Here is an 18,128-nt window from a genome sequence, read left to right as displayed (position 1 = left end):
GCTGAGCAGCTTGATGTCTACTGGCGTAAGAAAAGCGGAGACAGTTTCTCTGCAAACTAAGAGCCACGTTTTAACACTTGAAAGCCAACTTTTCCCACAGCAATTCTATCTAGCCTAAAGCAACAGTCCTTGTAAAAAAAGCATGCAGGAACCCTTAAAAGCTTTGGTTCTAATTTCAGGTAACACAGATTTGCCAAAACCTTCCTCTGAGTTTCATCAACGCTCTAATCCCACATCAATTGGCACCGCCACTGAAAAAAGGGCCCTGCCCTCCTCCTGCTCCCAGCCACCCGTTCCCACCTCCACACCATTCCCTGCCCTCTTTTAGCACAAGCCATCCACTTTAATCCAGCTCTGTTCCCCTACCCAGTCCCTACTCACCCAGACATCTGTGTCAGTGCATGGGAGGGCAAAGGGGAAGGGTGGGATGAGATCTTTCAGGGAGCTACCACAGTACGTTCATTTAAAGTTCTCAGCAAACTATCTCTTCAGCATAACAATGGCACAATTCTGTAGTGTCCTTAAAGAATTCTAAAAAACCTACTGAAAAGTAACCAATTTCATGTTAGCCCAACTAAGCAGAACACAGACAAACAGTCATTCACAGAGACATTCCCCAAGGTCAGCAGGGATGGTATGGCAGCATGGTACAGCCACTCCGTGAAAGATTTCAGAAACCAGCAGACACAATCGAGGATGGACACCCAGCCATGAGAGAAACATGTCCTGACAAAAAGGATTTGAGCCTGAAAAAACACTTCGCTTTCAGGGCTTCTTAATGAGCCCCAAGCTAGCATAATTAACAAAGGATGGCAATGGGACTTCACAGCAAGGAATGGAGGGAAGGAAGCTAGCGACCTGGCCATGTGAGCAGCCAGCTACTTCTGTATTCTGGGATCTGTGCATTGCCTTTCCCTTTTAGACAGATGTTACGCGAGCCAACAGCAATGGGAAACCAAAAGTCTAACATTATCCTTTCAATCTGACACTTTATTAAGAAATCAAAGTTAAAGCACTTTCCATTAACGATCTAAACCACTCCAAGTTTACCATTGTATCGCCACACAGATTACCAGACTGCAAGCTTTTTTTCCACTGGAAGGACAAAATCAGAGTGAATATCTCTTTTTTCTAAAAATCAGGCATATCATTTATCTCCCATTTCAAGTGACACAGAGAACAAAAGGTCTTTGCAATCTGCCAGCATTTTGTTTTTTGCTGTAGTAGTCTAGTCACCACCACTTTTTAACAGCTGTGGCTAAAAGTGTTTGAAAGGAGAGGTAAAACCTGAAGTACAAACCTAAAGCAAAATAAAGCATGAAGACTGTGCATGAATGAACAGGCTTTGCAACTGGAAATGTGAGAAAGGCGCAGGCTGAGCCCTGAAGAAGGCAGGCATTAGAAAACTCAGCCCTGCTTCATCTAGCTTAAAAACAGGACTACCTTCAAAAGTTCATAGTTTAACTGTTCATTTGTCCCCAACTGGCACATCAGTACCCAGTTCTGTAGCTCCAGGAAATTACTGACATCCAAAGCCTAAGTCTGAGATAGAAATCCGAAAGTTAAAACAGTTGAGTGCAAACAAGTAAGGTAACAGGACGTCAAAAATTAAATAAGATCTATAATATCTGATAAACAATATATTCCTTAGTCACAGGATCACATCCTACTGTGCTCACACACATGATCAGGGAAGTGCATGTCCAGACTCTGTATGTGGTGTGGTGCTTTAAGTAATTTATTTCAGTACAGAACAATAAAATTCTCCTCTTCCCCTTTAACCCTGGGAAAAGACAATTCTTTCAACTACAAGGGTCTTTCAGGATTTTTCGCTTTTGTTTTACCATTTTAGTAGTGGATATAAAGTCTGTAGATACTCAAGTCCTGTAGCAAGGACTTGGGAACAGGTGAAGAAGAGCCTGTCCCCCGGGGCTGTGCCTAAGCCAGTAAGGGGACAGGACTTCAGGAGACACTTAATGGTGAACCGGTTGTTCAGCTCAGGCACTGAAACTAAGCTCAGGCTCTGCCTCAGCTAAAGAGGACAAATAAGTACCACACAAGAGTAAGTTCCTATGTTATCAGACTGCTTTAGTACATTGCTTTAGACACAGGGATTGGTAAAGGGCACACATAAATGTTTGTAGGAAAGCATGGTTCAAGAAATCATTCACCTGCACTGAAGACAAACATTTTGTATATACAGAGTCCCATGAGAAGGTCCTGTATGCAGACTTACTTATTTCTTAATCATCATCATGTGTAGAAAACTGAAATCCAGGCACTCAGTAAACAATATTTCCTCCTCAATTTTCTCAACTCCTAGGAGCTTGAAAAGAAAAGTTAGAGATTAACTGAAAGGCAAAGAGACTGAACTGTCAAATTAAGATAGTCAGTCCAAAGTAGATCTGAGGTATGTTGATGGAGTAAACATGAAAGTGCTGGAATGATCCCTGTATTATATAATACATGTTCATCAGTCTGGTGGTTGAGTGTTCATGCCATCCACACAAATGCATCCTAACCCTACATGGAATGGTGTTCACTCAGCTCTTACCAAGTGGCTGAAACAGCACATAGGATTGGAATTATTTAAGAACTTGATGCATTTTTTGCTTTCTGTCAGCCAAATCTTGAGAAAAACTTAGAGAAATAAAATAGGTCAAACAAAGCACTTAGTGCCAATATATGGTGCCACAGCCAAAAAGGAGAGTCAAGGACTGGAAAATCCCCAAATATTTTCTGGAACAAAGTTCACTGAGAAGTCCATCATAGTCTGAAGGACATTTGTTTCATGAATTTCAAATTATCAGGATCTCACTGCACAACCGAGAGAAAGAAATAGAGCAGATGGTCCAATTCACACTAGTGGTCTTCTCAACTACTATTCTTCCACTTATCAAAGCTGTAGGAAGACCAGCACCACAATAGGAAAGATGGAAATGGGGAGGGGAACAAAAAAGAAAAAGTAGATTCAGTAACGGCCAGTAAGAAATGCTCAGGGGGAAAAAAGCATAAGAAATAGAATAAACTACCTTGCACCTTCTCCTGGCAATCTACAGATTAGGGAATTCCTAAGCCAAAGACTGCATCTTTGCAATTAATGATCCTGAATAGATCCACCTAATATAAATTGTTTTTTGAAATCTATTACCTCTCTGATCCTGTATTACATGCTTGGTGATAAGTTCTGTAACCTCACTGAATGCTATATGAAAACTCACTTCCCTCCCTTTAAAACTGCTGCTGGATGTTTTCATTTAATGCCCCTTGTTCCCATGTGATGAGAAATAACTGTTCCTATACTCATCTGCTCTCTGCCTCTATTTTATAAATCGAATTTTTATAATTTCCACAGGAGTTCACAATGGACCCAATAGTTTATAGCTGCTGTAAAAGCAGACTCCTCTCCCTCATTTTTTAATTCTTTCACTCCTAATCCCAGCCTACTTCCATGGCTCCTGTTTTCCTTCCTCCATTAAACTCAGAAAACTTGCTATAATCTCACATTTACTGATAGTTTAGTGTAGGTGAAAAGGATGGATACTAGATCTCTGATTCACATGGCAAACCTATCCATATAGGAGCAAAAGCCAAGCTATGTCAAAGCTTGCATTTCATAGCAGTGCCGAACGTCTTTGACCTTCTGTGGCTCTCAAGGTAGATGGGCTTCGAGCAACACACTCTAGGGACTCCGATGGAAATAAAAACTGAAGCCCAATCACTGAAGTGCAGGACTGATCACTCAGACTTTTATCCCCAGAATATGTCAAGAAAACCTGCAAGTGACCAATTTGTTGAAACTTTCCAAACAAAGACAAAAACTTTTCTCATAAAGCCCACAGTGACACATTTGTCAGAACAAATGTGCTTCTATTTTTCAAGCATATGTTATTATTGTATTTGCAGGAGTACAGGTACCAACTAAGCCTTTCATTTTTAGCAGCAAGTAATTTGAGCAGCTAGGGAAAATTTTGCTGACCTGTCAAAACTGTTAGGGCTGCCTCTATTCTATTTCTCAGGTACTACATGGAAAACAACCAAAGCAGAGCTTCTTCCACCTCCAAAAACCATCATTCTAACCACTTCTCTTCCATATATTCCCTCAGGACATGTATTTTAAAGATAAAAATTTAAATACTTTCATGTACACTGAAATGCTCAAATTTAAACACGTTCTGAACTCAAGCCCTACTTCACGCAGGTTGCTTAGTGCCCTTTGCACACAAGTCATAGTGGGAGCTGTCTCTCTTCCTAGAGTCCACCACTTCTGCACACTCTTCATCTGCATGCAGACAACACACTGGCAACCAGATGGGTCTACTTATGTTTATTTTTTAATTAAAGGTTAAGAAAGCAATGTATTTTCAGTTGTTTGAGGGGCTTTTTTCTTTTCCAATTAAAAGAAGACTAAGGCCTATGTAACCGACTTGTATATGACCAACTGCTTTATGGACCACTGATGGGAATAGCCAGGAGATTAAGAAACTCTGCTCTTAGCTCAAGGAAACTAACCTTCTCTTCCATGAATACTTCCATAAATACTTCCATGCATGTGTTCATATCACCATCATTTCAGCTAGTCCAGTTACCACTCTCAGCGTCCTGGGGAGAAGCAATAGGACTGTGAGGTACTCAATAATCACTCCAGCAAACAGGATGTAAGAGCATGTCAGAGCTGCCCACAGTGACAAGATAGGACAGCCTAAGCAAGGTCTAACCTGCTTAGCTAAAAGTTCTTCTTTAATTTCACATGAAATTTTAAATAGGAATGCTTTTAAAAAGAGTATGTTGAGATCCAGTCATAATTATAACAGAGGAAAAGCAAAAGGGGTAGAAGACTTGTTTGGATGAGCAAGAACCTCCGGGCAAAACTCAAACGGAAGAAGAAAGTACACAGAATACGGAAAAAGGCCACTGGGGAGCAATGTAAGAGTCATTGTCAGAGTATGTAGAGATGTGACGATGAAGGCTAAGGCCCAGTTGGAATTAAATCTGGAAAGGGATGACAAGGACAACAAGAAGGGATTCTTCAAATACATCAGTAGCAAGAGGAGGACTGGGGAAAATGTGGGCCCACTACTGAATGGGGTGAGGGTCCTGGTGACAAAGGATACAAAGAAGGCAGAGTTACTAAATGCCTTCTTGGCTTCAGTCTTTACTGCTAAGGGCAGCCCTCAAGAATCCCAGAGCCTGGAGGTGAGAAAGTCTGCAGCAAAGACAACTTTCCTTTGGTTAAGGAGGATAAGATTAGAGATCTTCTGGGCAAACTTGACAACCATGGATCTATAGCCCCTGATGGAATGCACCCATGGGTACTGAGGGAGCTGGTGGATGTTATTGCTAGGCCACTGTCCTACAGCTACCATCCTGGGAAGGTCACAGAGAACAGGAGAGGTACCTGAGGACTGGAATAAGGTCAGTGTCACTCCTGTCTTCAAAAAGGGCAAGGAGGAGGACCCGGGCAACTATAGGCTAGTCAGCCTCACCTCCATCCCTGGAAAGGTGAGAGAACAACTCATCCTGGATGTCATCTCCAAGCATATGGAGGAAAAGAAGGTGACCAGGAGTAGCCAGCATGGATTCACAAGGGGGAATCGTGCTTAACCAACCTGATAGCCTTCTATGATGGCAGGACTGGCTGGGTAGATGAGGGGAGAGCCATGGACGTTGTATACCTTGACTTCAGCAAGGCTTTTGACAGTGTCTCCCATAACATCCTCCTAGGCAAGCTCAGGAAGTGTGGGTTGGATGAGTGGACAGTGAGGTGGCTTGAGAACTGGCTGAAAGGCAGAGCTCAGAGGGTTGTGGTCAGCAGCACAGTCTAGTTAGAGGCCTATGGCTAGTGGAGTTCCCTAGGGCTCAGTACTGGGTCCCATCCCGTTCAAGTTACTCATCAATGACCTAGATGAAGGAATAGAGTGCTGACTCAGCAAGTTTGCTGATGATACCAAACCAGAAGGAGAGGCTGATATACCTGAGGGCTGTGCTGTTATTCAGAGAGATCTGGACAGGTTGAAGAACTGGGCGGAGAGGAACCTCATGAGGTTCAACAAGGGCAAGTGCAGGGTTCTGCACCTAGGGAGAAATAACTCCATGCACYWGTACAGGCTGGGGGCTGACCTTCTGGAAAGCAGCTCTGCAGAGAAAGACCTGGGAGTGCTGGTGGACAACAGGTTGACCATGAGCCAGCAATGTGCCCTTGTGGCTAGGAAGGTCAATGGTATCCTTGGGTGCATCAGGAAGAGTGTTGCCAGCAGGTCGAGGGAGGTGATCCTGTTGCTCTACTTAGCTCTGATGAGGCCACACCTTGAGTACTGTGTCCAGTTCTGGGCTCCTCAGCACAGGAGAGAGATGGAGCTACTGGAGAGAGTCCAGCATAGGGCTACGAAGATGATCAGAGGGCTGGAGCATCTGCCCTATGAGGAATGGCTTCTTTTGGGAGAATAGAAGACTGAGGGGGAATTTTATCAGTGTCTACAAATACCTTAAGGGAGGGTGCCAAGAGGATGGGGCCAGACTCTTTTCAATTGTCCCATGTGACAGGACAAGAGGCAATGGGCACAAACTGAAACACAGGAAGTTCCATCTGAATATGAAGAGGAGTTTCTTTCCTGTGAGAGTGACAGAGACCTGGACCAGGTTGCCCAGAAAGGCTGTGGAGTCTCCTTCTCTGGAGATACTCAAAACCTGTGAACCTATGCAACGTGTTCCGAGTGACCCTGCCTGAGCATGGGGGTTGGACTAGATGATCTCCAGAGGTCCCTTCCAACCTCAACCATTCTGTGATTCTGTGAAAATAACTTTAAAGATAAATCCCAAGCACAGAATTTCACACAAAGCATGAAAGTAAGTCATACCATGGGAAACAGCAAGAACCACTGTTGCACACCTAGAATCTGAGCCTGCCAAAGAGCCAAGCCAGCTTTTGGCAACAGGTAGAGAGAGAATATTTCCTTCTTTCAGTTTAGTCAATTAGCTCATTACAGTAATTAGTTTACTCAAAGTTGGAAAAAGCTTTAAAACGGCAGTAACAGAAGCTTATTTTCTTCTTCCAATAAACAAATAAAAAGCAGGGGGAAGAGAGCAAAACCTACTAGTCCTAAGATCAGCACGACCATACGAAAAAAAAACATTTGCTTGTGGCAAAAGCTTATAATTTATCAGTTAAATAATACTACCTCAAAAGATACCACATGCTTCCTTTTCATGTACATTTATCAAAACATGCTTCTTATTTTAAGAACTATTTTAAATGCTTAGAGATTTGRACAGGGGAAGAGACTGCATTTTTAATTACATTACCATACAAAGTCAACTGCAGTTGATCAAAAATAACTAGTAAAAAATCAATCATCTAGCAAAAAAAAGTGTCATTCATTATTTTCCAAAACCAAAACATTAAATGAAAACCTAACAAGATCTATACAAGGCCATTTAACTATTAAATAGATGCTTATGGACATTGTTTAGATTAGCAGAGAGGAGAAATAAATTTAGCATGAAGGATTTAGCTGCATATCAATATGTTTTCATGACTCTCCACTAATGCAGATCAATCTCTCTTTAGGAAAAAGATAACTAAAAAATATACATGCAAAATAATATTGAAATTGTAAATCCATTCTTCTATTTACTGGTTTAAAATACATAATCAAAGGCTGATGTAAGGTCTATACAACACCTAAAGCATTTCTTAGCGAACAAGACAGTCCAGAGACCGCTTGCACCATTTGGCCAGGTAGCAAAAGCTGCAACTCTCATACTGTCCCAGTTGGGACACCATTTGTCATGCACGTGAAAAAGAGTGACTGCTTCAGGAACACATTTCAAATGGGTAATTATGGTAACTTGGAGACTGCCGGAGAAACACAGTTCAGCTTACACTTGGCTCCTAGAAGCAAACAATGTCTCTTCCTCTAAACCAGAAAACTTCCCTTTCTTCAAAAACAGATCTGTAATTCCACTTCCACGTATTCCCTGAAGGTCTCCCCCTCTTTCAGTCAAATCTGAAAAACTAAAGTAAGAAAGCCAATCCCCTGCTAGTCTGAGCACTCCAGACTTCACAAATCCCTTCCAGAGTCAGAAAGACACAAATTCTTCCTCAGATCTTGTCCTACATACAAGTAACTAGTGTTCCTGAAGGCAAGATTGCTGGGGGCTGAGACTTAGAAGACAATTCTGAAGAAAATAATAATCATTTGAGACCAGCTTTCCAGGGTGCAAAATTTTACATTAGAACATCTGAATGCTGATATATTTTCAGAGCAATGATGTCTCTTGCTCAGCATCTCATCTCCAACAAACAAGCAGGCTCCATCTCAGGAAAGGCAAAACAGACAAGAAAAGCAATCTTTTTCCTGTGTAATTTTAGGTATCTCCAAGTAAGCTCTCAAGCTTAATATTTTCCACGTATTCTTCTACTCTCTTCTTAATCCATTTATGCTTTTAGTTCTGCAGCAGCGAGTTCCATAATTTAACAACAAAGATGAAGAAGTACTTGTTTTAAACTTGCTAGCTGGTAATTTCATTGCTTGCCCTAGTTCTGTACTATCAGAAATAATTGGTCCCTATACACCACTACTGTGTGATTTTATGGATCCCTATCAAACTCCCTCAGCAGTCTCCTTTCCGAGCCAAAGAATCCTAGGTAACATCGCTTCTCTTCCTATGGAGGTCTCCCCATGCTCTCGGCCTTCACATCTCCTTTCTGTCTCTAGTCCGGTGCCACAATATGCCTTTTGAATAAAAAGAAATAGATGCTACATTCAGAAGCAGGGTGCAGCATGGATTCACACCGCAACACATGGATAATCTCTATTTTACTCTCTGCTTCTTTCCTGCTACAGTTTTATTTGCCTGTTTGACCACCATCGAAAGCTGAGCTTAGTTTCCTCCTCTTTTCTTCAACCACGAAATCATTTCTAAAATATGATCCCAGTTGCAAGACCGGTTCTAGAAGGTCCAGTAGCAGTTAAACAAGACCAAATAGCTCAAGGAGACTTCACTATTTACACTAAGTGGAAGGGCCATGGAATAGCCCAACTCTCATAAACTTCCGGGGGGGGGGGGCAGAGGGAGAAGAAAGCATAAATACTGCACCATCTGCCCATTTCTGCAAGCCATCAGAGCCTAGCTACTGCCTGTCAGCATGGTCCAGCCAGCTGTACTAAATGGCGGTATATACACTATTATTTCACCCTATCCTTACTATGATGTTTAAAAGCAGTTGCAATTTGTCCCAGTTGGGAGGTAACAAAAACCTGCCCATGGTCAGTCACAGCTCTGCTGACTCAGCTGGCTTGTCGTAACCTGTGAGGACATGGTATCTCCATGTGCCTGAGCCCAGCATCTGTACCGTAACACTCGATACAGGCCACATGCCACAAAATATTTTGCAGCTCATACGTAATAGTCTCCCCCAGGAAGCCGCTCCCACAGTCTTCCTTGAATCTCCTTCCAGAGAATCCATTTGATCAAGTCATTTGATGGTGACACAACCATGCAGATTGCCAGCAGGACACACCAGGGCACAGCTCTCCGTGGGGCCACCAGAGATGCCAGGGACCAACTGACCGCTCTGTCGGAGGCCAGCACCTCCAGCTGCTTGCATCCCACCACCCGTAACCTCAACCCCCATGCAGGTCTGAGAAGGTTTGACTTTGTTCATATATTCAAGTACTCAGCCAGGATAAGCACTGACCATTCAAGAGGGAACATGCTGTAGAACAACCTTCTACAGACCTAATCCACCAGAACCAAAAAGCATTCTTTCCCTCTCAGGGAGGGATCCCAGCACAGACCTTGGAAAAAATCCTAGAAAACAGGAGGAAGCTCCTCAATATTGCTGCAATACTGGGATCGCTCCATTTGACCTCCATCAGCAGAGTTTCACAGTGAGTGTCCCATCAGTGATGGCAGCCTCTTTTACATTAAATCCATTTTAGGAAAAAAAAGAAAAGGGAAATGTGATTTACAGACACTGAAAAACAGAATGCCTCAGAGTGGCCCTACTAACTGGATAAATCTGTTCTCTGAATTCTAGTGCTACTATCTCTGGCCTGTTTATTACACGTCACAGATCTGATGGAACTCCAAGCTCATGGATTTCCACAGAATTCCATACAATTTCGAGAAACATTTGGAATTGCCGTTAATACATGTTTTGGAGTATCTCACTAAAGCCATAATGGAAAAATCACCTCAGCCATACTGTCTTGAAATATAAACCATATAAAGAATCTCATTCTCATTCCATCAGTTTTAAGGAGACCCCTTACAGAATGCCAGTTGGTTTCCTCCAGATTAAACTTCCAAAAAATTTCAACAGAGATAATTTCCATGCTCGATCAGATTCTATCTGAGCTAGCTGGCTTAAAAAACAAACAAACAAAGCCTATTCACAGTTCTTATTTATAACAGCATTTAATTTTATTTAAAAATCCAAACTCTAGATCTCTGGATTTAATACTAGCCAGCTGTTAATAGTTTAACATGTAAAGCTCAGTTGTTGCATTCGAGTATTTTTGTGGGGTTGTACTAACATATGACTCCCATAGGTACATCCAATGCCACTTTTGACATTACACGTGCCTTTAAAATGATTTACAATGCTATTTATTTCCCTGTGCAAACATTCTGTAGAACACCAACATAAATGCCACCGCAAGAATCACTCTCTCTCCCTCTTTCTTACTCGTTTTTCTCCAGACTGTCTTCACCATGGTAGTATTTGCAAAATATACAAGGATAACACTGAAGTAAAGATGTGACTTAACAAGGAATAACCTTTAGAAAATCATTTAGATGAAGAATCATTTGTGGCTTTGCTTAATTGCTATATTCAGTTCACTTGGAACCTCAGTACCATTACAGCAGAGAAGCAATAACATCTATCAGTGAAAAGGCTAACTCCATCCTAAAGCCTTTATTTACTGCTGTTCAAAGCACTCCATAAACAAATTCTACTTCAGCTAAAGTTCTCTGCATTTTTTTTCCAGACATTGGTTGTATTGCTGAAAAAATTCAGAATAATCCAGTCAGCCATATTGAGTCCCTATGCTATTAAAGAAGAAAAAAATAGAATAGCTGCCCTGGGTGCTCCAATAAAACATTGCCCAAAGACAACTCATCAACACTAGAACAAATATTGTCTAAATGTGATTTGGTTTGTGGACTTAAGAAATAATCCACAATAGTAGGAAGAGATTGCCAAAACCCTGCTGGTGTAACTGCAGGCAGTTTTGGTGGCCTATTTGGTCTCTTTGCTCAGGCTAAACCTGAGTACGTGGCTCCATTTGGTTTGGCTGGCCTGCTGAAGCATGGTTTTCAACCTCCAGGAGGTTGGGAATTACAGTTTAAATTGACAAGCCTAGTTCCCATCTGATAAACTTCATAAACACATGCAGAAGTGTGGTCCTAGGAGAGCTGCCCTATAGAACCTGGCCTCTTCAAGACCACGTGGAGGACATGGGCTGCCTCAGGCAGACTCCTACTGTCATGGAGCGTGGGGACTAGGCTGTGGTCAAAAAATGTGTGTTGTAACAAGGCTAGCAGTCTACCGTCATCTTTCCAAGCGGGTTCTCCCTTATCAGATGATGAACATGAATCTGATCTACCAGAGAGGTATGCCCTCCTTCCTTCAGCAAAAATAACACCTGGGAAAGATAGCGACCTTGGGAAGGCTGCTAGGATTGCTCTGGCCATCAGATCCCACCATTGGCTGCCGTCCTGCCCAGGAGCTCCCACCCTGGGCCAGAAGCAGGGTTGTAGCAGGACAGCTCTGCCCATACCATAGACCCAGCTCTCCCAAAGCAGCACTCGATGCAGCCCACGTGCACAGAGACACCTTCCTGCCCGTGCAGGGCACGTACAGTCATACAGCCATACGGTGTGGAAAAGCTGGAACATTTGCTCCTTCTGAGTGCTCAGCAGAGGTAAATGGCCTCTGCCAAGAAAAGCCAACAGCCAAAGAACAATTAAAAAAACAAAAACAAACGCACCACTTCTCCTTCAGCAGCTTTAAAGCTCCTGAAGCTCATGTCACATGAGCTTAAAAGTCAGGAAGGCATCAGCATCACTCACCATCACCAATCTCTGTAACAAACACTATTCATTTCCATGTCGCACTACAAATACTAAGCCTTGCTGCTGCCCTACAGAGGTAGGCTCATTATTATTTTATGCTGGTTTTGCAGATAGGGAAAGCAGCAGCCAAAGCAAACATTTTCAGAAGCACTTTTACTGTTCTGAATTGTCTTTGCTTTGGGGATACCTGGCTGAAGGCACTGAATCACAGATAATCCAAAACGAATACATGCAAAAAATAGCCAGTTTTGGATTGCAGGTCAGAGTAAGATCTGTTGATTGAAAAATGTAGGTTGCCTTAGCTCTTCTTTCTCACAGTAAGCAGATTATTAGGAAAGCCTTCCTTATAAGATCACAGAATCCAGGCTGCTACTGGTAGGCACTGATAGAGACATGGACAACTTCTCTCCAAGGCAGAAAACAGTTCTGCGTAACTGTATGAGATTTCATCTCCAGCTTATCAATGTTTCTATCAGCAGAGCATTGCTCAGCTGCCTCCCTACAAAAGGCACTTTGAGATGCAAGGCGCAATATACATGCAAATTATCATTAAAGTATCCTCTGTTTAATTGGGGCACTGCAGATTGGGGCTGCTGTGTTAATGGGTTGCCTCCCAGGGAACTCACTTAGCCCATAATGACACAGTGAATAGTAATGACCAGTGCTTAATTGGGACACTGTTAGTAAAATTTTGCTTCAGAGGGATTAAACTTACCTGGTGCCAAGGAATTAAACAATTAATCAGGCGGTAAATAAGTATGTACAGCTAAACTCTGGTCTTCTCCAATTCAGTCCTACACCCACTGAACTTAATGGTAGTTTTGTCATTGATAGCAACAAGCAGGATCAGCCTCCTCCTAGTAGGCAAGTTTGCTAATAAACATTAAGGAACATGTTTTGCACAAACAAATGCTCAGCTGTGGTTAAGGGTAACAGCGTTGCCTCACACCAGTCTCTCAGCCTGAGAAGTTTTACGTATATCTCCTTACTTAAAAATAGTGTGGGAGAGAATTCTTTGCAAAAACACTGTGGCAATGACAGTGAGACATAAAGTGCCATTTAAAAGTTAAATAAATTGAGGGAAGCAAGTTAGGATTGAAAGCTCAGCTGTTAGGCTGAATCTTTGCCCTTCAGCTTACACAAGCAGTCTATCTTTCTCTCTCTCTCTCTTTTTTTAATCATTACAAAGTACATCCAAGAATCTGAAAGGAGCACCACCAAGATGAGTCCTCAAGTGATGGGGATCTGTACCAACTCCTGCAGGGTCCCTGCAATCACAAGGACTCTATACAGCTCACTGCAAGGGAATGCACTCATATTAACCAGCATACAACTTAATAAAACCTACGCTCAAGTCAGTTGTGAAACTCGACTAGCAGGAAGACTCCACACACTCAGCACTTGCTGCCCACAACAAGCACCCTCATCTCAAGCATCAGTCAGAAGCCCAAGGGACATCGTGCTTAGAGAAGCCCTAGTCTGAGAGGTCTGAAGCTGCCCTCACATCCCCATTCGCCATTTCCCCACAACAACTGCACACTTATGTCAACACAATTGTCCGCATGTTTGCATGGTAAACCAGAGGATGGTGACTGAAAGTGTCAGCTTTATAGAAAGGGGGGAAATTAAAAAAAAAGCCCTCTGAGGCCTTTTCATTTACCTACTGAGCTTTAAGCCTTGATATGCTCAAGGTTTTCACTTCAGGAAAAAAAAAAGGGGGGGGGGAGATCCTCACAATCCCCAGGTGGGGCTTTAAACATGGATCTTAATTAACGATAAAAATCAGCATCAGTGGTCAGATATCTCATTTCTAATCCTGACTCTCTTTGAGCCTCTCTCACATAACCTTGGCTAAGATGTTTACACTCTCCCTATGCCTCACTTCTCCCATCTAACGAGAAAAAGGGAGGCCACCACCTCTCTTGTAAGGGTCATTTTCTAATATTATATGGAGGGAAGGCCAAGATCTTGGCAGCTATTATGTTAAYATACCAGTTAACTGCTATGGCTCAGCGTCAGAGAGACAGATTTACTCCAAAAGCTGGGATGAAAACAAGACATCTGAATATGGCAACCGCACCAAGCGTCCAGCACAAACCACTTAGAAGTCAAAATACTCATGCCATCTCAGGCTTGAGTCTACCACAAGCTTCAGGCGTACCAGTTCATATAAAGAAAATGTTTATGACCTAAATGGTAGTGAACACCAAGGGTCCAACCTTCATGCAAATCTCTGCCCCCTAAGACCTTAATTTCCAAATCTCAGCAATGCCTTCTCTCTGAGGCTTTAGACTCTTAATTGGAGTAACTGGGTCTGCTTACCATCACCCTATCAAGCACGCACCCAAGCAATAGTAAAATCAGGATCTCAGCATTACGCTCCTCTCCCCGAGAAAGAGTTCCTACAAGTAAGTACACACACTGGCCACAAAGCAAATACACATCAATATACAATTACACATGCATACTGATAAGAACTTAACATACACCAAGAGGCTACTGCAAGTTTATACTGATTCAAGGTAGTTAAATATATATTGAACTTCTGAAAGTCTTCCTAAATCTTATTAGAGTGGTCCTCTAATAAGGTGGGGTAGGAGGACCGCATGCTAAACATCTCAGGGATACATGAAGCACCAATTTTCACTCCCTTCACGGCAGCTTCCCGTGGCTCACCACACCAGCTGGTGTGCTATTTACCACACGCAGCCTTGCCCTGTGCCTGGGGAAAGGAAAAAAACAAACAAACAAAAACAAAACACATCCAGTAGCACCACTGCTTCCTGTTCATGAGCTCCTAAGGAAACTCCCCAGCTTTCACACCTACCACCTCTGGCTGCTTTTTGCACAACAAAGTACTGGGGCAATGAGCTTTCTCCTCTGCACCCACCTCCGCACCCACCTTGCACCCCACATCATCAGCTGGGCTGGCACTCACCAGAAATCACGGAGCATACTTGTGTATCACGCCAGCACTTAAACAACTACTCCTAAATCCATTGGCTTATTACAACTAACTTTTCACCTGTCTGGATGCAATGAGTATCCAGAATACAATGGTAGCTAGACACAAACTGAGGAGAGAGTTACCCAGAGCAGTTTGACTGCTGAGGAGATGTCATCATCTGAAATTTATGTTTCTTCCAAAAACATGTGCTTTCTGTATTTGAAATTATTAGAATTATCATCAATTATCATGATCAAAAAATGTCTTCCCCCTTTTTTCCTCTTCCTCTGCCCTTTTTCCCCTCCCTCTCCTCTTTTTTAATTTTTTCCCATTCTGATTACTCTGCTTTTTGCCAGCACTTTGAACACTGTTTTAAGTATCTCACCTGGACAGTAATTTCCATCTTCATACAAAGATAGACGCAAGCACGAGCATGTAGACAAACCACACATTAAAAAAAATATATAAAAGTAAGTTCAGGTCAGGAGGTTTAGAATTAGTCACTTAGAAGGATGTTGTGAAACTGACTTTTTAAATGCAACGAATAAATGGCATATATTCATTTCTAAGCTTAAACAGGAGGAAAGACATAAGAAAACTTCTGGGCGTCTGACTCCGGACAGTATGACTCTAATGTGCCTTGGTGAGGACCAATCTTACTGTTAGCGAAATCAGTAACAGTTTTGTTGTTGACTTCAGTAAGAGCAAAAGTAAGCTTCACATTTCCAAAAACACCAATTTCTAAAATGAGGAACACAACTCACAGTGACACTACTTTCTGGGGATGCTCATGGGGACAAGAGGACATATTCTACATTTCTGTAGCATTCACTAGGAAAAAAACAGCAGCTACATTACTAGGAAAAAAAACGTAGTTATATTTCAGTTTGCATATGTAGGATTTGCTCAGTTAATCGTACAGATTTTGCCCACATTAGCATTTTGCCATACTGCAACATGCAAACAATGTGCCATTATCCAATTTGTCCGCTTGTGTTATGAAAAGTCAGACTCGATTCTCTAAACCACGAGATTCCACGGGACACAGGCCCAAATGCGTTTAACTCAGTGAAAGAAAATAAACCCAGAAGTTTCAAATTGTGGCAATGCTACAAGAACGCAAGACTCTCACCATAAACGTACAAATGTGGAGGGCAGACAAAGCAAAAAAAGCTTCAAATTTTTAAGTTGGATAAGTAAGCTTTTATTCCAAGCTCTTCCCTTTCTTAGAAAGGTTTGTTTGGAAGTCATCTTTTCCTGCTAGATTTGGAGAGACAACTACTGAAGTGTGTGTTATCTGGACAGGATTAGCTGCGAGCAGAAGGGAGATTCCAGGTTGGCAGCAAGGCAAAGAGATTCCTAAAGAAAGTCAGTAACTGAAGCGTAAACAGAGGGGCAAGGGAAGCACTATTCCTAGCTGGCCGCTAGATAGGAAGAACCTGGACAAAAAAGGAAACTCAGTTTTGTTTCCATTGTCTCAGCTTTACGCTGCCGCCGCTTAGAAAACAACAAAACTTCAGAGGGCAAACCCTTCACATAGGTCGGCTCACAAGGAAACGTGAATGCCAGCCCCACGGGGAGCGCAGCCTTCTTGCCAGGCTAGCACTGCCCTATCTGCGACACAAGTAATCACAGGGCCTAAAACCAATCATCGCAACAATAATAATAACAATAACAAACAAGCTCAACAGCCCACCGTTTCTGGAAACGTCAATGACTCTTTCATGTCAGGAAACTTTCTACCAACTTCATAGCAGGGGAAACACGCATGCACACACAAATCTCAGAGACGCCGCGTCACACACCACACAAGGCGAGGTACTAAGATATTAATTTAAAACATTCACTGCGCTGTTATCTCTCACCATGAAAACCCATGCCTCGAAACCTGAGCCGCTGCTACAGTTGCTTCCCCCTCCACACACGCACTGTATTGACAAACAACAGGGCAGCCGCTCTGCCGGGCCGGCCGGCCGCTTCGTGCAGGGCAGATCAGGAGAGTTGCACACTCGAATTTTATTTGTAAAGGAGGACGAGGGGGTGGGGTGGGAACCACTCTCAGTGACCATCTTTCACCTTTTAAAAATAAAAAAATAAAAATAAAGAAAGTAATTCCCCAGCGACATTTACAAGCGGGCAAAACACAGCATTTGGCGCAGGAAACCCGCCGGCCGGCCGGCCGGCCGGCCCCTGCGCCCAGATGTTGCGGGGAGCAGCAGAGCCTGCCCGCGGCCGCGCGCACCGCTCCGCGCGCCGCCTCGYGCCAACTTAGCGGGCAACGAGGGGGCGCGCCCGGCCCCGCGCTTCCCCTCCAGCACCAACCCACGGGGATATCTTAGAGGGAAGAAAAACGGGGGCAGCGCGCCAATGGAGAGAGGAGTTGGAAGGGGGGAGGAAAGGTTGGGGGGGAGATTTTTTTTTTTTTTACCTTGATGCAACACTGAGCAGGAGCCTCAGACATGTCTCAGGAAAGAAAAATAAAAATAAGCAGACGGAGAGCGCGCAAGGAGTGGGGGGGTCAGAGGGCGACGAGGAAGTTCTGGGGGGGTTTCGCCCCACTTTCGGCTCCCGGCGCTGAGCTCCGCCGCGGCCGCGGGTCACCCTTCACCGGGAAGTTCCTGCCACCATGGCCCCGCCGGCCCGGCCCGGCCCGGCCCGCAGCTGCGGGGGGAGGCGCCCCGGCGGCAGAGTTTCGCCGCCGCCGCTCTTCGGGGGGGCGCTCGCTCCCCTCCTCCCCCACGTGAGTGCGTGTGCGCGCGTGTGTCCGTGCGTGCGTGTGTGTCCGTGCGTGTGTGTGTGTGTACGAGGTGTCTCTCTGTGCGTGTGCGTGTGCGCGCGCGCCGCGGCGGGGTGGGGCGGGGACAGAGACAGGGGCGCTAGGCGGTGGGATGGGGCGGGCGGTGCTGATGCCGCCGCCCGGCTGCTCCTTCCTGCCAGGAAGGAACCAAAAGGCGGCGCGGGCCCCGCCGCGCCGGGCCAGGCCGGGCTGCGCCGGGCGCCGCGGCTCCGCCCCCGGCCGCGCCGGGCCACGCCCCCTCCGCCACGCCCCGCGCTGCTCATTGATCCCGAGGCGCGGGGCCGAGACTGACGTGGGTTC

General features: G+C 44.1%; 1 protein-coding gene across 4 annotated transcripts in view; it reads right to left on the bottom strand.

Annotated features, from left to right (window-relative positions):
• Nucleotides 1-17,914, bottom strand: part of ETV6 (ETS variant transcription factor 6) — a 141,531-nt gene extending 123,617 nt beyond the window's left edge. The window contains exon 1 of one of the 4 annotated variants that reach the window (XM_085305903.1): nt 17,460-17,914. In XM_085305903.1, coding sequence (XP_085162029.1) covers nt 17,460-17,492 — 33 coding nt within the window. In that variant the 5' untranslated portion in view covers nt 17,493-17,914. Of the gene's footprint in view, nt 1-16,896; nt 17,124-17,459 lie in introns of those variants that run through there. The other 3 variants (XM_085305902.1, XM_085305904.1, XM_085305901.1) reach the window with 3 other exon arrangements.
• Nucleotides 17,915-18,128: the final 214 nt, after the last annotated feature.

Source organism: Rhea americana, unplaced genomic scaffold, assembly GCF_003343005.1.
Source record: "Rhea americana isolate MKP2758 unplaced genomic scaffold, rheAme1 scaffold_228, whole genome shotgun sequence".
NCBI lineage: Eukaryota > Metazoa > Chordata > Aves > Rheiformes > Rheidae > Rhea > Rhea americana.
This window is presented reverse-complemented; position numbering and strand designations above follow the sequence as displayed.